The 19,887-nt window shown below is 37.9% G+C and overlaps 2 protein-coding genes and 1 long non-coding RNA gene across 3 annotated transcripts; 1 reads left to right on the forward strand and 2 right to left on the reverse strand.

The window, feature by feature from the left end:
* Positions 1 to 753: 753 nt before the first annotated feature.
* Positions 754 to 2,138, reverse strand: LOC307192741. Its single transcript, XR_013830167.1, has 3 exons — positions 1,314 to 2,138; positions 1,176 to 1,217; positions 754 to 837 (listed from the first exon to the last, which is right to left on the reverse strand). It is a non-coding gene; the product is annotated as an uncharacterized lncRNA (long non-coding RNA).
* A 148-nt stretch (positions 2,139 to 2,286) lies between these two features.
* Positions 2,287 to 14,097, forward strand: GMNN (geminin DNA replication inhibitor). The gene is made up of 7 exons (XM_079934858.1): positions 2,287 to 2,447; positions 4,618 to 4,675; positions 7,614 to 7,691; positions 8,425 to 8,572; positions 10,947 to 11,029; positions 11,336 to 11,446; positions 12,659 to 14,097. Exons 2-7 carry the CDS (start codon positions 4,625 to 4,627, stop codon positions 12,818 to 12,820), a joined length of 633 nt encoding a protein of 210 aa, XP_079790984.1. The 5' UTR covers positions 2,287 to 2,447; positions 4,618 to 4,624; the 3' UTR covers positions 12,821 to 14,097.
* A 2,101-nt stretch (positions 14,098 to 16,198) lies between these two features.
* ARMH2 (armadillo like helical domain containing 2) lies at positions 16,199 to 18,800 on the reverse strand (the record flags this gene model as incomplete). Its single annotated transcript, XM_079933203.1, has 2 exons — positions 16,199 to 16,727; positions 18,539 to 18,800. 2 exons carry the CDS (start codon positions 18,798 to 18,800, stop codon positions 16,300 to 16,302), a joined length of 690 nt encoding a protein of 229 aa, XP_079789329.1. The 3' UTR covers positions 16,199 to 16,299.
* Positions 18,801 to 19,887: the final 1,087 nt, after the last annotated feature.

Consider the following 19,887-nt stretch of genomic DNA (forward strand, 5'->3'; position numbering starts at 1 on the left):
CACTTTTACTGCCCAGGACTTGAATTAGATCCCTGGTGGGGGAACTAAGATCCCACAAGTCACAAGCAACACGGCCAAAAAACAAACAAACAAAAAGCATATGTTTTGGAGACATTCCCCAGTACTTCGAGGGTTTGAGGAAACTTTGTCTCTTGAGAGAGGAATATTTTTAGAACCTCCCTCTTTCCACATGTGGACTTTGAGTCAGAAGATCTGAAGTCTCAGTCTACCACTGCCTAGTTGTGTGAGATCTTGGACTTGTGACTTAGCCTCTCATTCTTATAAAAAAGGGAGTAGAAAACATTTGCCCTACATGGCTACTGAGAGGATTCAATGGGATAATGATAGTTTAGAGCAGCCAGGTGCCATGGAAATAAGATGTGAGATACAAATGTGAACCACATCTGTAATTACAATTTTTTCTGGTATCCATATTAAAAAAATTAAAAGTGAAATTAATTTTAACAATATTTGTATTCAACCCAATATATCCAAAGTATTATTTCAACATGTAATCAATACAAAAAATTATGGAAACATTTTACATTCTACCTTCTTTTCACACTAAATCTTTGAAATTTGGTGTGTATTTTACATTATAGTACATTTCAATGAAAACTAGACATATTTCAAGTGCTCAACAGCCATCATGTGGCTGGTAGCCACCCAAATGAATAGCATAGGTAGATATCTGAATTAATTTGTCACATCAACTAGTTGATCATTTAGCAGGCAAAGCGTAAGGGATCTTACCTAAGCTGGTGACATGGTTGTTGCAGACTCTGGGGGCTTCACAATTTTTCCTAAGGGAGGCATCATCTCCTTTGGTATGCTGAACTTAAAGAAAGTCAAATAACACTAAAATGTATAAAGTTAATGCCTCTCCACACCATTCCAAAATTAACCAATACTATTAACAACTACAGATAACATCTGGGGAGGTGTGCTTCATAAGACGTTTAAAAAATCAATTCTTTTATTGCCTCTAGATTTTCAACTATGATAACCTCTACATTCTACCCCTCTGTTTTGGTTACCATTTTCATACAGAAGACATTTTTCTTTCCCAGCTTCTTAGTTCTGTTAAGAAATAACATTAGGTACTTTGCTTTATACAATACTTAGTACAGACTGCCTGAATATAACTTTTTATATATTTTAAAATATATACTTACTATTTGGGCTCTTTTCATCAGTGATGCCTTTTTATCATGTGGCTGAATGAAGAAATTAGAAGTCAGATTTAGTTTTGACTGGCTGGTGTTTCAAAGTCAAATTACACAGTCAAATTACAAGGTCATCAAAATTCTTACTCGTAAACTCAGTCGTCTACTGACAGTTTTCAAATCAGTGGGTTGTTTCCTTTATCTAGAATTTATATTAAATGTTACATTTCACCCCAAAGAAAGCTAGATTTTGAGCTCTGTCAAAAAGAAATACGGGTCGGGCGGGTGGCAGGAGGTGGGCACGCACTGTCTGCAGCGTATACAGCTGAGAAAGCATTTCCTAAAGGCGGTGCTGTGCGTAGTTAGTAGATAAATATTTCCTGCCTTCTGAGAATGATAATCCTATGAAAAGTTAAGAAATGGGAAAACAGACTTGTATTATAATAGCTATGGTAGGTGTAAACAAAAGATTTAACAAGACTCCAGTAAACCGAAATGTACTACACCCACAAAGAAAGTTGAGAAATTTGTAAAACGACTTAAAAAAAAAAAAGCTAGACGTAATTATTATTAAGGCTTTCCTGCTCCTTCAGATTGCAACGGCAGTTGTTTTCCCGGCGCCCAGAACAGTACTTAGTACGTACTAGGTGCTCAGTGAATAGCAGGATTCATTGCAGGATTAGGCCTTCCGGCACTACTACCGCACCACAATGTAGTCAAAATACAAAAAACCAAAATATAAAAGCTCTTAATACAATTAGGAGTCCGCGGAACGAGGGTTTTACAGAAAAGTAAGCCGTACTACATATACAATATTTTGGTCTCCCAGTGTTTACAACTAGTGGGCGCGGGTCTTTTCCCCGCTTGTAAAAGTCAAAAAAAAAAGGGGATTCTACTCTGAAGGGAAGTTCCGAGCACTGGTCAGAGGGCAGGATCCGAGGACACTAAAGAATTAGGAAGGAGAAACCCCAGGATATTCCAGCCCAAACACACGCTACGCCCACCACGCAGGCGCAGGAAGGGGCAGAGCCGAAGCGGGCGGAGCCGAAGCGGGCGGAGCCGAGAGGCGATTCGCCGGATTCGGATGGCCCCGCCCTCCGTCTCGTGTCAGGCGATCACGTGGCCGTCTAGGGCCGAAGGGCGGAGTTCCAGTGGTTTACAGCAGCGCGCGCTAGCATTCCTGCGGCTGCGGGGACGAACGCGTATTGCCTGTGGACCTCACGCGAGGCGCCGGAGCCACAACTACGTGAGTTCGCTACGAGGATTGCCCGCTTCCATCCAGTAAGTGTGAGAGAGGTGACAGGAGTGGGTCCGGGGGGGCTGCTAGACTAGCCGCTTTGGGCTCCCACCGGCCGGAAGTCAGGTACTCGTGTGACAGCTGCCAGGCCGCTGCCGGGGTCTAAGTGAAGGGGCTGTTGAACGGTCATAGGAGCCGGGACGGGGAGGGAGGTGAGGCTCGGGGCTGCCCCATTGGTTGGATCTGTTTTGGCGCGCTGTCCCGTCCGCGCTCTCTATTGGCTGGCGGGCGCAGTCCCTGTGGCGCGCTCAGCGGTTGGAGGGCCCTGGCGCGCGGCACCGGATCTTCTGCCCAGGTTTTGGTTTCTGGGTCTGTGTCCGTAGGACGGGCTGGCGGGGTCACGGGGCCGTTTGTGTGCAGCTGCTTGGTGTGAGGGCCTCAGCCTGGGCGTGCCTGGCTGTCGGGATGAGGCGGAACATCCACCCTCTTGACCAGTAATTAACTGGCGGTGATCCAAGGGGGTCTGCAAACTGGGCTCATGGGACAAGGTCCCTTAACTGAGTCCCCCTTAAAAAAAAAAATTGAACTTGGTGACACTTGGTTTCACCAGTTTATCAGGATTTCCTTGGACCCAGTCCTATGCCAGAGTTTTCAATCTAGTTGTTTAAAAGAACTAGAGAATAAAAAGCAAGGACGCGAGGTTTCTGGCGGGAGTGTGATGAACAAGTGAAGGATTAGACTTGATCCGTGGCTTTCAACTTTTTAAATCTGGACATGTACTAAAGAACATTTTTTACATCGCAATTTAGGATGCAACCCTCCAACTAAATTAGAACCTTCACTAAGCAGTATTTATTTCTCATATGCCTTGCACTCTGACGTTTTCTCGTCTGTTTAGTTACATTTTTCTAAACAACCACTGAGTAATTTTGGAATCGCAGGCTGCAACCCGCAGTTTGAAAATCATTGCCTTGGCTCAGCTCGACCAGCATTTGCTTAATATTAACTAGAATAGAAAATAGGGTGCGTCACACAATTAGATTTTCTTTCCTAAACATTTTCGTTTGCGTTTGTGTGTGCTAGGGCACAGTGTAAAGTGTATTCACATGGGATGGGTCATAGACAAAGTTTAAAAGCCACTGCACTGGGTAAAGAAAGGCATGCCACAGAAATCAAGGAGATCTGTTTGAGGGAGAGACATGGCTGGGGAGTTCAAAGTTGGGTTTGGAGTGAGTCCGGCCCAGTGGTGTGGTTAACGGCGTTACATAGCCCTTTGTCTCTTGCTCCCTTTTCTTTGCTTCCACCAGTGTCTCAGTTCATGATGGTGGTTACACATTCCCTACAAATGTAAATGCATAATCTTATTTGATTGGATATTAAATCACTATTAAGTTATTGCTGGTTACCAGAGCCAAGTTTATTATAGCTTAAATCTGCCTTTGAAATAGTAGAGTTAGGATGCTGCTCTTGACTTGGGCACACCCAAGTATCTGTGTTTTGCTTTTCCTGGTGACTGTTTTTCAGATCTTTTTTAAAAAATTAGTTAGTTTTGGCTGTGTTGGGTCTTCGTTGCTGTGCGGGGGGGCTTTCTCCTTGAGGGGAGCAAAGGCTACTCTTCACTGTGGTGTGTGTGCTTCTCATTATAGTAGCTTCTCTTGTTGCGGAGTATGGGCCCTAGGCATGTGGGCTTCAGTAGTTACGGCACGTGGGCTCAGTAGTTGTGGCTCGCGGGCTGTAGAGCACAGGCTCAGTAGTTGTGGCACATGGGCTTAGTTGCTTCGTGACATGTGGGATCTTCCCAGACCAGGGCTCAAACTTGTGTCCCCTGCATTGGCAGGCGGATTCTTAACCACTGCTACCAGGGAAGTCCGTTTTTCAGATCTTTGACAGCCCTGTATTTAATCCAGGACACTGTCACGTTTTGTAAGTTTGTTTAGAATACAAATTTTCCCTTTTGTAACAATATTTTTCCAGCCAGAATTAATTGTATGTGTGTGTATAAAGATATTAAGTGTCATTAGCTTTAGTCACTTGTCATTGACAGGGCTGAGTTTGGGTACAGTGAGAAAAGATAGTTCCATCATTTTTTATTGCTATGATTTTTTAATTTTTATTTTTATGACTGTACTTTCAACAACAACAAAAAACTAGGTTTCACTTTCTGATGCAGACCATATTCTGTTTTTGAATTACTGATCTTCTGTTCTTCACCAGGTGTACAATGAATCACAGTATGAAGCAGAAACAAGAAGGAATCCAAGAGAATGTAAAGGTATGTGATGCAGTCACTTTAATTTGTTATAGAAAGCATGTAGTTAGATGTTTTTTGACATAATTTAGTCAAATTTAACCTGAATATAATTTCTATAACGTTGAATTAATCAGTTTTTAGTCTGAGGGCAAGTAACTGTTTAAAAATTAATTATGGTTGAATATTAAGTTTTCTGATCCACATACATGGGATGTCTTTCCATTTATTTAGGTCTTCTTTACATTCTTTCAACAATGTTTTGTTGAAAAAAGTTTCAACAAAGTTTTTCGAGTTTTGAGTTTTTCACTTTTTTGTTAAATTTTTTCCTAGGTATTTTATTCTTTTTAATGCTATTGTAGCTGGAATCATTTCCTTAATTTTTGGGGTGCTCATTGCTATGGTATAGAAGTACTATTGATTTTTGTACCTTGATCTTGTATCTTGCAACCTTGCTAAACTTGTTTATTCTAATAGTTTTTAGTAGATTCCTTAGGATTTTCTATATACAAGAAATGCTTTGTTTCTACTTTTACTACATTTCATGAAATGATTTTATTAAAATCCTTTTTGTGTATCTTCAGATTAGTGTCTTTGACCACAGAGACAGTTTGCATTATATTGTGTATATTTCCAAGGTATATGCTCATTACCATCCAACTTGCTCATTTTGCCACACTTTTTGAATCCCTGTAGTATACTGTCACTGGAAATCATGTTCCAAATGTTTATTCTTATAACAATAAAGACAGAGCTTAATTTTGAGTTTGTAATTTTGACTGGCTTCGCTCTTCAGGTTCTAAATGAATTTTCAACTTAGCTAGGGGGTCCTGCCACACAACTTAGACTATATGTATTCTCAGGATTCCTGGGAATGAGACTACATTGTTAAGAAAGTGTACCAGTTTCCAGATTTAAATTCAATAGTATAAATAAAAGCCTTTTTGTAAGTGATAGCAGGTGCTTTTTGATAGGTTGCTTTGTTTACCTTGCCTTAGTATCTTCCTTACATTATTTTTCGTGAATAATTTGCATCGACAATTTGTGAATTTTATTCCATCAGCTTTCATAAAGGGTGATGGCATCTTCCCACTGTGCTTTGTATGTGTGTGTTTTTAAACTTTTTATTATGAAAACTTTTAAATATTCAAAAATAGAGTCAATAGTATAATCTCATTTTACTTCCCCCATTTTCAACAATTATCAGTATATGGCCAGTCTTGTTTCATCTCCATCTCCATTCACTCCCCCTTTCCTCCACTGAATCAAATCCCAGACAAATAATTTATGTAAATTCAGCAGATTCTAACAGTTAAAGAGAAGTCTAATATTTACTATCTATAGTACAACTATCTGGGATATAAAAGGATCTGGGTTCTGTTTGGTTCTGGTTCTGCCTCCAAAACTGTGATGTTGGGTGAGTTATTTAGCATCTCAGCCTCAGTTTACTCATCTGTAAAATGAGGGAGTTGGACTGAAACTAGGTCTGTAAGAGTACATTTTAGGAGTTCATGGATTCCTTGCCAATTATACACAAAATTCTGTGTGAGTATGCTCTTTTGATTTTTTTGAGGGGGTTCATAGAATCTCAAATTGTTTTCTAAAAAGATTACGACTCAATATATAAGAACCTTTCTGGCTGTAAAGAGCTTATTATTCTAACGCATGATCTATATGAATAAAATGATAATAGCAATATTGCATTTGGACGGCTGGATGCTATAAAGCTTACAGTTGTGAAAGTTAAATCTTGGAAGTGGTCATTTAGCTGGCTTCTTTGGCCTTTATGAGTAGCAAGCATTTAAATAAATTAACACCTCCTATTATTAAGGTTCCACAGTTGTATTTTCTTCTATTTGTCTGGACAATGGTGACTAATCTGTAATCTAAATTATATCTGAAATGTTGGTGTAATATTTGTTCTCACGGTAGCCAGCATTTGTTCTTCAGTTAAATGGTGAGATAATAATCAGCAGTAGAAACTTTACCGTGAGAAAGGTGAACTCTAGTCCTGTGAAGCACAGTGTGGAATCAGTAACTTTCTCACGCTGCTTCGGTGTCATGTTCTTGCTGACCTTGTTTGAGTATTCACCATTGTTTGCTATCCCCTGGTGGCAGTATAACTAATGATTTTTTGCAAAAATAGAGAGACCTTTTAGATCAGGAAATATACAGGAAGGTATTTACATATTACAAGGAAACGATTTTTTTTCCTAAAACAATAGCTTGTGCATTTTAGAGTGTTTCTATGCCTCAAGCACTGACATTTTCTCTGCTGATGAATGGGCTTGAAGCAAAACTGTTTCTGCAGTCAGGTAAAGATTGAAGGGGGGAAGCGGGTCTTCTTACATGTGTAATATTCTTTAAAGTGATATTCTTTTGGTGGATTCATATAAATGTGTTAGGGACTATTCGCAATTTAAAGGAAGCCTGAGATGAATCCTTTTGATTAGGGGAAAGTATTTTGCAGTGTAAATAATTAACCTTTTCCTCCAATTTACCTCTTTTGTGGGTAGCATTAAATGTTATGATGTTTGGTAAATTTCTAGTTTCTGTGTAGAAGATCTTTTTAAGAGGGAATACAAATATTCCTGTTTTACTGGAATTTCATCATACATGGTTTGGAGTACTAGAACTTAATGCTATAGTTTTGTTTTAACTAAACAAATGACTACATGACTATAGCAAGAATGTACATTGAAATGGAAGAAGAGCTACTTGTTTGTGTCAAATTTGGGTAATGTGATTTATTCTTAGAATTTCTTCAAACTTTATTATAATTTCAGGGAAATAATAAGCTTGCTAGTTGATCAAATCATATGTAGCATTATAAAAGTATACAGCAGATCAAACATTAGTGTCCTTAGCATTTTTTTTTCTTTTGTAAATTACGGTGGGATTGAGATGTTAACACTCCATATAGGAACTTAGTAACCAGATAATTCCTTATCTTGACTTTCAGAGTAGTCCTGTTCCAAGAAGAACTCTGAAGATGATTCAGCCTTCTACAGCTGGATCTCTAGTCGGAAGAGAAAATGAGGTGTGTATTATTGAGCTAGAATGGGGTACAGACGATGCTACCTTTACATTAAAAACATTTCAAAGAGTTCCTTCGTCAGAAATACCTAAATCATTGAAATTTGGAAATAATTTAAGGATAACAATTGTATATTCCCCACAAAAGTGGTTTTTGTTTTAATTTTTCAATTTAGGAAGTTCAAAAGTGGTATGAATACCTGTAGTAGAACTGGGGATAATGTAATAAGTTATGAGTTAACCTATAGGCATAATGTTTGATTTTTTTTAAGAATAAAATGTTAGATTCAATCATTTACCCCTGTATGTAAATGATGAAATCATGGATGAGGGTTTCTAGACTTTTGAAAATAGTGCCTTTCCATGGTACTGAATCATTTAAATAATAAAAATAAATTCAGCTAAGCCTTAGGCTCAAGTCTAATTCAAAATAGTTGATGTAAATAAAATTCCTAAAATATAACTATACATTTTGGTAGAGTTTTGAATTGTGTAATTTCTTAAAAGGGCCAAAGATATCAGAAAGATAGAGATACGAGTGCTTTCGGTTTTTAAAAAATCTTTATTGGAGTATAATTGCTTTACAACGGTGTGTTAGTTTCTGCTTTATAACAAAGTGAATCAGCTATACATATATCCCCATATCTGAGTGCTTTAGTTTTAATTCATAAGAGACTAAACTGCTTAGCTTTCTTGTTCATTAAACAAAATGACTGATGTATATATTTTCATTATAGTTGGTTAAAAGCTTGTCCAAACGGAAACATTGGAACGACCAGTTAATATCTAAGACTTCCAGCTCTGGAGTTGTTACTGACCCAGAACACAGTGAAAATAAAAATCTTGGAGGTGTCACCCAAGAAGCATTTGATCTTATGATTACAGGTATGGGAAAAAAAAAAAAGTGTGTGTGTGTGTGTGTGTGTGTGTGTGTGTGTGTGTGTGTGTGTGTGTGTGTGTATGGCTTTTATCTTAAATTTTTAAATTATAATAAGGGTAAATATTATTTGTTGCACTGTTATGAACTCTTCCCACAGCTTCTTAATTTATTAGATATTTTACTTTTATGTTTTTGATAATTTAAGATTTTTTATGGTGTAAATATATAAAACAGCGTACATTTGGACAGGTCCTACTGTTTGGTAAATCCATATATGTATGAAATATTAAAGAAAAGGAAAGTGATTAATATGGCAGCTCTGATATTGGACTTATAAGACTTGGAAATAGTCTTTTCAGAAGAAAAATGTATAGAGATAATGAATTTGAAGAAAAGATACCAGGAGAATGAAATAAGGGAACAACAGGAATAATAAGGGGAGTGAAGATGAATGAGAAGCGTGTGGCTATAATAAACACTAGTTTTTAGTGGAAATCAGAAGAGGAAGTGAATGATGTTTTATAAGTATTATGGAAGGTGATTACTTCTGTCCTAATCATGGGTCATTATTACTGAGGAAAAAGATTGAGCCAAGAGAAGTTAATTGTCTTACTCAAGGTTATAGTGACATTTGGGCTCATTTTGAGTCCCCTGAGGACAGTAAGGGGAAAAATAAGTAGACACTAGGATTTCATTTATTGGATTTCATTTATTGGGTTGGCCAAAAAGTTCGTTCAGGTTTTTCTCTAAGATGTTAAAACCCGAATGAACTTTTTGGCCAACCCAATAGAAAGGTTGACTGCATACAAATAAAGCAGCTCTAATAATAATGTAGAATAAACAACAGGATTTGTGACACTCATATCTGATTTGGCTAAAATTAATGAAGATTGGTGGGAAAAAAACCACTAAAGTTAATTATGGAAATAAACAACTCAACTATACATTATATTGCTAACATACCACATAGATGAAAAACATTAATCTATGCAACTTGAACACAGAATTCTGACTGTAGACCCTCAGGGCTATACTGTGAGGATTAAAAGAACTATAAAGAAATCTTGAATTTAATTTTTGTTGGCAGTGGTATTGGTGTAGTAGCAGTTTGGGTAAAAATTTGTGTATATTTTAGGATTGAGCAAATGAGTAATATGTTGATATTGTTGGGTCCATGGTATGGTTAAGGGAGATACAGTATATAAAGGGGAAGGAAAGGAAGAACTCTGTTGTGGAACTGGAATTGGGAGTGTTGGTATAAACTGATGATTTTTTAAAAAGAACCTTTCCTAACTGCCAATGAAAGAGCCCAGAAACAAATGACACCTGAATAATAAGAAGCACAATCACATTCAGTTCTTGGTTTGTAAATACTATTCTCCACTAAAGCTCCCTGGAGAAATGGCTGCTTCCAGCACTGGGGCAGGGAAACTACAGAGTGAGCTTGGAATCTCTTGTGTTAGAAAATACGGAAGTACTCAAAACCTGATGGGTGCCGGTTATAAGGACAAGGAGTCTGCTTGAAGGGATTCCCCCCTGGCTAAATTTGGGAAAATTTGAGCATCAAAATGAATAATGACAAGAATGGATTATAATACATTGAATTAAAAAAGAATACATGAATCCATACTGGTAATTTTCTTTTGAATTGGGGTAGGGAAAGTTCTTTTACAGAATAATGCCAACTACTAAATGTAGAAGGAACAAGAAACATCAGTGGAGGAAAATTGGGTGAAAGGTTGTTAGGGAACTGGATATTAATACCACAGACTCAAAAACTTTACTCCATAGATCATTTATTTGTTACTAAAGGAAAAAAGTATCTTTACAAGGGAGAAATCATCTTAAGCAAGTGATCAAATTTAACATCTCCAGTATTGTGACCAATTAGTATGTGCTTCTTTGGTGATACACTGAGAAGGATACAACATTCTTACACAGTGTTCCTGCCAACTTGTGTAGCTTGAATTTAATCATGGAAATGGACAAATCCAAATTTAAGGACAGCGTAAAAATAACTGATCTGGACTTTTCACGAATGTGAATGTTAAATTAAAAAATATGAACACACAAAGCAAATGTTGCAAACACCTTTAACAATCTAGGTTAAAGTTACATGTGTATTGTACTTGTGTTTCAGTTCCTTTGAAGGGATTGAAATCTTCAAAATGTTGGGAAAAATAAGAGAAAAAAACTGATTTGGCTTTCTAACTTTAATCTTTAAAAAAATGGGTATTACTAAGTACTGAATGATATTGTAAACTTTTAAAAAATAGACAAAAAAGTTATTGGTTTTTTTTTTTTTTTAGTTATTGGGCTTTTACATCAGTATATAACAGTAATGATTTTCAAAGTTACATGTAAAACAATTTATTTTAGAAAATCCATCCTCTCAATATTGGAAAGAAGTGGCGGAAAAACGGAGGAAGGCTCTCTATGAAGCACTTAAGGAAAATGAGAAAGTATGTACTGAATATAATTTGTGGAATTTTTAAACATTCCAGGATTATTTTCTTTCTGCTGCCCAGGATATTTTATTAGAGCAATATAGATTAGCTTTAATGTTGTCTTAATAAAAATTTAATTAGGCAACTCTGTTACCAGAACTATTATACAAAAAGAAGCCTATTGTGTTGAGAGCCAAAGACAGCACCTTTGTTAGGAACTTTGTGCTAAATGTGTGTCAGCTATATACTTGGAGGCATATAATTTGGTTTATAGCGTAGCAAATCTATGAAAAACTGAACTTTTTGATTTACGTCACATAGCTTCATAAAGAAATTGAACAAAAGGACAATGAAATTGCCCGCCTGAAGAAGGAGAATAAGGAATTGGCAGAAGTAGCAGAACATGTACAGTATATGGCAGAGATAATAGAGGTAGGTATTTTAACATTCACCTGATTCAGAGGCATCTATTTTTCTATAAAGTTGAAGCAGTAGTGTGATCAGAAAGTGTTTGGGCTCTAGAAAGAGATTTCCCGGGTTTGAGTCCTAGCCCCCTACCTAGCACCATTAAGTTTGAGTCAAGCAGGTTATTTATCCTGTCAGGGCTCCATTTTCCTCATTTATAAAATGGGAGTAATAGTGCCTACCTAATTTATAGGCTTGCTATGAGAATAACAAGTAGAGAATAGGTAGAAAATTGAGAGAATTGCCTGTACATAGTGAGAGCTCAATAATTGTCAGATGCTATTATTATGAAGCAAAAGAACACCTATTTTCTTGTAACAATATAGAAAGGAATACTTACATCTGAAAAATATATGGAAAATTATATTTCACAGTTGTCAAATTTTCAGACAGGTTGTTTTTTTAAAATTTTTATTGGAGTATAGTTGATTTAGAGCGTTGCGTTAGTTTCAGGTGTACAGCAAAGTGAATCAGATATATATATATATATCTCCAGACAGTTTTTAATTTAACTATAATGCCAATGAGATATTACTGTCATTTATAAAACTGGTAATTGGTGTACGAAATAACTTCAGTCATCTTATCTGACTTTTTTTTTTAATTTGGAAGTAGCTAATGTGTTTATAAGAATTAGCCTGATGACTGTTACTTTACCAGTCTTAAAAAATAGGTCTTAAACTTATTCATGTCTGCAAAAAATTATCTTGCTGTTGGGGAGGACCTTTTTCATATCAAAACTTCTCTTGCACTGAATTTCTGCCGCACATTTTAGTGCCATGGCAGAACTCACATTTGAAGCTTTCATTTGGAAGTACTGTAGGGGCTCTCTTACCTGCCATGGAAGTATTGGTCCAAAGCAGATGGGAAATTAGGAAACCTGGTCCTTTACTGTAGATAGTTGGAGAAGTACTGATTTAAATTGTATTCTGAAAGCATGTGAGTACTTAAAAAAAAAAAATAAGCAAATTTTTAAATACTGTGACTTTGCAGAAATATGATCTAATATGGTTAGCACTTTGATCTAACAAACACTTGACTGCATGTAAGTGAATTTAATATAGAGACATTATGAAATGAACCCTCATTATAACATTGAGGGTCAGTTATATCAGCATACTGATAATGGGCTTGGATTGTGAAGTTTTTACAATAAATTATTGGTTTATTCTTTACAAGAGACTGAATCAAGAACCTCTGGATAACTCTGAATCACCGGATAGTCAGGAATTTGATTCTGAAGAGGAAACTGGTGAGGATTCTGAAGTAGAAGACTCAGAAATTGGTACATGTGCTGAAGAAGTTGTCTCTTCCTCTACAGATGCAAAACCGTGTGTGTGAAATTCAGTAATACTGACTCATGAGAAATATACTGCCAACGTTCACCTCCACTATAGTTCTTTGTAGCAGAGCAAATAACTTTATAATGAAAACTTGGACTCAGACTTCCTTGTTTGTATCCTGGGGCCCTATTATTGTACTAAAATACAAATACTATGTATTTTTAATCTACGGTGTTGTTCTGTGTAAATAGCATTTTCTCAGTTGTCAGACATGACTTGTGTATATGATAAATAAACTTCATTCTGTTGAGCTTTGTGTATATCTTGAAGAATGAAGTATAAGGAGTCTGGGTAGAAAATTTGTCTATTTCTGTGCTTTTGTTTTGTTTCCTTTCTAATCTGCTAACTAGCTTGGAGGAAACAAGGGGAAAATGAATTCTCCCTTTTTAGACTGAGATAGCTGAGGTTTTACCTCGTAAACCTGGTTGCACCTCAAGCTCACTGGAGGGAATGTTGATTTCTAGACCCCATGCCAGGTAATCTAACCCAGTAGGAGTGTGAGCATCTGGAGTCAAAGGCTCCCCAAGTGAATCTGAGTAGCCAAGTAAAGGCTGGTATGATCATACTCTTCTTGGAAGCTTAAAATGTTGGGGTGGTGTTGGTAGTCCTCGAGAGAAGCAAAGTGGGGAGCAGATGAAGAGATGCATGAATAGCTAAGGGTTCCGAAACTTTCTATCTGCACATTTCACATACTGGTATAGACAAAGTATGTATATTGAAGGAATATGAAGTAAGAGTAGGGTGAAATTAAGGATTTCTCATATGTACTGTTCTGAAGGAAGAAAAGGACAAAATAAAGGGAAATTGTTTGCAAAGTATACAGCATTGGGATTAGGATCTGTGGAAAGCATACAAGAAGTTTTGTATAAATTGGCAATAAAGAGCAATGTCAAGCTTTCAAGGATTACTTTAGGCAAGTTATTCTTATAGAACTTTAATTTTCTTATCTCTGATATTAAGTCCACCTCTGTTTTTGTGAGAATTAAAACCTTTACTAGAGTGCCTGATCTAAATGCTTAAATAAACATTATTAATCTATAGCAACGCTGTCCAATGAAGTTTTCTGGGATGCTGGAACTGAGTTGTCCAGTATAATAACCAGGTAGCCATATATGGCTTTTGAGCACAAAATGTGGCTAGTATGAATGAGGAACTAACATTTTCATTTAAAAAATTTTGATTTATATTTAAAGAGCCATGTGAGGTCAGTGGTTACTGTAATAGTACAGCTGTTTATGTTTTAGATTTGGGCCATCAGCCCAAAGAAAGAGGAGAGCTAAGTAGAATAGGATGACTTGGCAAAGAAAAAGTATTTCTGGAAAATGTCAAAAATGCATTGCCAGGATTTGGTGGCAGGGAGCAAAAGAGGAAGGAATTGAAGAGGGTTTTAAAATTTAATGTCAGAGCCAAAATGATTAATCTTCTAGAAGAAAATATTGGAGAAGATTTTAGTGGTCTTGGATTTGGTAAAGGTTTCTCAAAAAGCACACAAAAATCACGAATTATACCATAAATCAGACTGCATAAATAAAAATCAAAAACTTCTTTTTGAAAGACTTTTAAGAGAATGGAAAGACAAGCCACAGACTGGGAGAAAATACTTGCAAAATATACCCAACAAAGGATTTCTATCTATAAAGAACTTACTACTCATTAAGTAGACAACTTATTTTTTAAATAGAGGAAATATTTGGACACTTGCAAAGCATATGTACAGATAGCAAATAAGTACGTGAAAAGATGGCAACACAGTCCTTAGGGAAGTGCAAATTAAACCTACAGTGAGATACTGTTATGTGCCCATCAGAATGGCTGAAGTTTGAAAAACAAAACTTGACCATACCGAGTGTTAAGGACGTGAAGCAACTGGGACTCTCCAGCGTGCTGGTGGCAATGTTAAATGCCACAGATGCTATCGAACAGTTCGGTAATTTCTTAAAAGTTAAACATACACATTCTGTATGATCCGGCCGTTCTAGGTATTTACCTAAGAGAAATGAAAGCGTATGTCCACATGAAGATTAGCAAATAAAGCCCTTGTGCTCAAATTCTTACCGTGGATTTGCTTCTAAGAAAATCCAAATGTTGGAGAGAGATGAGCTTACAAGGGACAGCAAAGGAAAATAGCAACCATTTGTCAAAATTTTGGAGAGCGATTTTAAAATCATAGCTTAGCATAAAAATGCCTCGAGGCCCAAATCTGAACCTCTGTTTCTCATCAGAGGCCTGGCAATATTTGACTCTTCAAACTACGTTCATGAATTACTCTGAGGAAAAATTCAAATTCAATTTAAAAAGCACTTGAAAAAAGGAATTTGTGGCCGTGACCCAGTTTCTAAAGGGGACTTATGATTTCCGACCCTTATTCTCCCACTATAAACCGAATTCTAGTTTCAGAAACTCGGCGTTAACACAATTCACAAAATCCACAAAGGATGAAAAGATAACAGTTGCTCAGTAGAACACAGCTTTTCCTGGTTTAAGTTTTGAGAAAATTGGCTCCCGAGAGCCTCATGAATCCACGTGATGTGATTAACATCCCTCACAACATTCCTGTAATAGATACAAGCAAGGATCACGGACCTACACTACTTTTTTTTACAGGCCCCTCAGTGAAAGGTAGAAGCGTAACGCTAAAGTAAGCTTAGTCAAGGCAAGTCTGTGAAATAGGAAAAGTACACAGTTCAATCTATGATGGCTCCGACTTAAGCTAGAGGCAAATGTTAATGTAGTTAGAGACACAAACAGGTACACATCCTGTAAGCGCTTCTCCGTAAGCATTTTTTGTAACAAAGCTTTTGATGAGGCTGGGCAGTACAAAAGTCAGGTGCAAGCTTTCTTTTACATATTCTCTTAACAGGCAAAATAGGGAGAGTAAAAATCCAAGAGCCTAGCTTTAGGCTGTCTTTAGGTGTCTGAACACATGGTACTCATCTCTATCCAGAGTTGTGCCAGTGGAGGTAAGCACTGCTCCTATTCAGTGTAAATTCCCCCAAACTGGTCAGCCTGATGTGCAGAAAGATCATGGTCTGGTAGCCAGAACGCAACCTCAGCCAAAGATGTGGCAACCGGAAGGCCGTCACTGAAATAGGGCTGAAAGGATACATATGGGTGGGACGACAGTGTCCACTGTAGGGTGTGGCTGTGAGTTGGGTTTGGATTTGGCATTTCTGGGTGCCTTAGCTTAATGTCATCTAATAGCCCCCCAAACACACCATTGCTCCTAACAGTTATATAGGGAATGCATCTTCCAATGAATTCTCATTTTATGAACTTAATTTTTATGAGGTTATTTTAAACAGTGGCGCTTTTCATAAGTTTGGTTATTGCAGTAACTATGAAAATGTATATAGAATTTTTCAACTATCTAAAAGAAAACGCTGAAGAATGATGTGATCGGATATTGTTATTTATTTCAGTTTTCCAGGGTGATACAATGGTGCAGACAGCTGCATCAGGTAACTGGATTTAGAGAAATTAATTCCTGTGAAAACCAATGAGGAAATACAGCTCCTCTGCAAAATTCTCGGGCCATCCAGACCAATTCTCACTGGCCAACATTTGCAAGTGATATTTTAGAGAACTGTAGTCTCTAAGCTCCTGCATACAAGACAGGTTATTGCATGTCATGACAGAGAGAACATAGCAACTCCAAAACTTAAGCAGGAGGTTGCTGTTTATGTCACTTTTCATGGTAGGCTCAAGTCTGTTATCAAAAAGATCAACGAGAATAGGAATAAACTGCAAATGTTTGGCTCTTCTCTGGCTGACAGGGTTTAAGTAACACCAAGATGCAACACTCTGGAGCAGCTGGATCTTTATTTTTGGTTCCATCTTGTAATTTTGCAACAAGTGAGCTACTTCTTTCATGTACTCAGCTGCAAAATTTCCAGCAGTTGGTCCTCCTGTAAAACAAGCATTTGCATTTCCAGAAGTATTTGGTGTATCTAGTAGCTAGTGACATTTGAGTGCTCCTGTGTTTATATTCTCGTCGCTATGGATGTGATACTTCGGATATTTTGAGTTCTCCTCTTTCTCCCCCACCCCGTGTGCTGCTGTGAACATGAGAAAGTGTGTGTTGATCAGCGTGGAGTTATATGAAGAGCACTGCCTGCCCAAAGCTCCTCCCTGTTTCCTTCAATCAGGCGCCTATGAATCGGTACTGCAAGATGAATAAAGCCCGGCTGTGTTCACCTAGCAAATCTCCCTCATGGTCTCATTCCCGAGTCTCTGTCTTCAGTACTTGAAAAAGTACCAGAGCATTAGAGCAAACAAAGGAAAAACCAAAAGGCCGAGCGGCAAAGCCAGGGTCTAAATGGTAAGAGAGAGGTTTTTCATGAGTCGTCCATCACTGTCCTGTTCTCCTTACACGTTTCTCAGCCCAAATCTTTTGCAGATCTGGGACCAACCTGGTGCTTGACTCTACTTCCATCATATACGTGAACCCCAGATCATCCTAGTTTAAATCTCAAACTCCAAGCAGGTCCTATATAAGAAGGCACTGATGAAGACAAGTTAGATGGTGAGGAGAAGCTGGCACAGTTGGCTGGATTCTAGCCACTGGAATTTTGACCTGGTTTGGATTCCTCTTATCTGCACTACCACAGTCCCATGGTCCCAAGGATATTCTGTGCAGTGTAAAGCTTTAGCCAAAGCCTGGCATAAGCCCTTTCCATTGTTTCCCACCAGTACAACCAAGGCTAAGTAACATCAAGTTAAAGGATTCTGAGCCCTTTATAATTAGCTAACTCTTACCCCAAAGGGTGACCACAGCTCTACAGGGAACTGAGCCCGCCTCAAGTGGAGGATGCCATTTACACCGCCCTCACCTGGGTGTTCTGAGTTTCCGTCTTCTCTCTGGTCCTCTGCTAGTGGCTCTCAATCATTCTGGTACCTAGGACCCCTTGGTCCTTGAAAACAGTAAATGTTTTCTCTCATGGACACCATTCCGTGAAAGTAGTCTATTAAACTACATTGAAGTAATTCATTTTCCCATTTAAAAACTAATCGATCTACCAAGGACACTAACAGCTACCAACAAGAGCTTCTAATAAGGCGATGTGTTGTTGAGGATTGTCTATAAAATTTTTTTACATGAAATTTATTAGAAAAAAAAGTGAAGCAAGTTTGGACTTGACAATCAGAGCAGTGTGTCTTTAAATGGTTTGCCACTTAATTCTCTAGCCAAGTATACATTAATAGTTGCTTTTCACTAATGCACCTATTGGCTTTCCTAGTAGGTATTTTAAAAGCCTTAAGTTCTTCATGATTTTTCTGAACTACTGTCTGTGTAATGCATTTTTACAAGATAAAAAATAAAATACTGAGTAGTTTTATCCTGTAAAAGGGTTGAAATTATATCAATTCAGTATAGATTCAATTTTTTCATGATACTGAAAAGTTTGATAGGCAATTTCAGTGTGTGTGTGTGTGTGTGTGTATATATATATATATATATATATATACTTTTTAAATTAAAAACAGGAAAGTACCTTATTAGTAATTTATTTGATGGACACATTCTTTTGAAAACATGAGATCCTTGAGGAGAAAGTAGTAATATCTTTGGCGGTGCAAAGACAAAAAACTAATAATTTAGGCAAAGGAAATGTTATTGGAACGTTGAGACGAGTGCTATGAGAATCACTGACTGACAGTGTTACAACAGGCAAAAAGACTGTGGAACACCTGTCAGCACAGCTGGTTAAATCAGTACCTGTAAAGGCCAACAGTCCAATTCTATAGGCAGCTTGAGCTCTCTGTTCAAGGGCTAGAGATTTATCCTTCAACATACGGCCAAGCACCGCAATTTTTTCTTTGTGAAAAATACTCTCAGCTGGAGGGATGTGTTCTTCCTCCTTTTTAGTGAAAAAGCCCTTAATGACACTCCAGCATTTCTTGAGGCGGTGATACAGCCCCACAAAATATCGATAAACCTGAGTCCAAAATTGTGCATAGTAAGCCCGGGTCTTTGCCATTGTGTAAAAAGGCCAAGGGTGCTTAAGTCACACCACTGGCAGTAACAGAAGTGAACAGTCAAGAACTCTGGAATGCATTGCTTAGCAACACCATAGAATGGAATACACAAATCCGGGGGAAGCCATGTATGCCTAGATTCTTTCTTCAGCCTAGCATTGAAGGCCTTCTACAGTTTGAACTAAACCAAGCTTACTTTCACTTCTCTGGTGCACAGAATCTCAGCTTAAACTAAACTGGCTTCCCCTAACACACACTCAGCTCGTTCCCGTCTTTGCGCCTTTGCTTAGGTGACGCCTACTGGGAACTTGCCCATTCTGCTTTGACTGTTCCAACCTATACTGAACTTTCCATTGATCTTTCATAGTATTATGCCCATTTTGCTTATGTGCTACATAGAGTTTTTCTCTACATCACAGATTTCCTATGTTGATCTTATTTTGCTGAGAAAATAGAAGCAATCAAAAAAGACCTTCCACAGCTCTCCCCATCACATCTACCCACCGACCTGCGTCTGCGCCCACATCCTCTGGCTTTCCTCCTGTTATACCGATGCCCCCTCCATGTATGCAGATTTCAGCCAATCCTTCTCACTCCATTCAGGGAGACTGCTCACTATTCTTCTCTTGCCTTATTAATTTTTCAATCTCAACTGGGTTCTTTGCATCAACAAACATGCTGTACTTTTTCTCATTAAAAAAATAAAACAACTCTTTTGGCTTCATACAGCCCCTCCTCCCCGTTATTGCACATTCACAAAATGTGCAATATTCTGCTCCCCTTTATACAAAAACTCTTCAAAGAGTTGCCATACTTGCTATTTGAAACATTCTTTTTTTTTAATATTTATTTTTGGCTGCATTGGGTCTTAGTTGTGGCATGCAGGATCTTTCATTGCTAGTGTGGGCTCTTCGTTGTGACACGTGGGCTCCTCTCTAGTTGCGGCGTGAGGGCTCTCTAATTGTGGCGTGCAGGCTCCAGAGAGTGCAGGCTTAGTAGGTGCAGTGCACGGGCTTAGTAGCCCCATGGCATGTGGGATCCTAGTTCCCCGACCAGGGATCGAACCCGCATCCCCTACATTGGAAGGTG

This window comes from Stenella coeruleoalba (genome assembly GCF_951394435.1).
Source record: "Stenella coeruleoalba genome assembly, chromosome: 10".
NCBI lineage: Eukaryota > Metazoa > Chordata > Mammalia > Artiodactyla > Delphinidae > Stenella > Stenella coeruleoalba.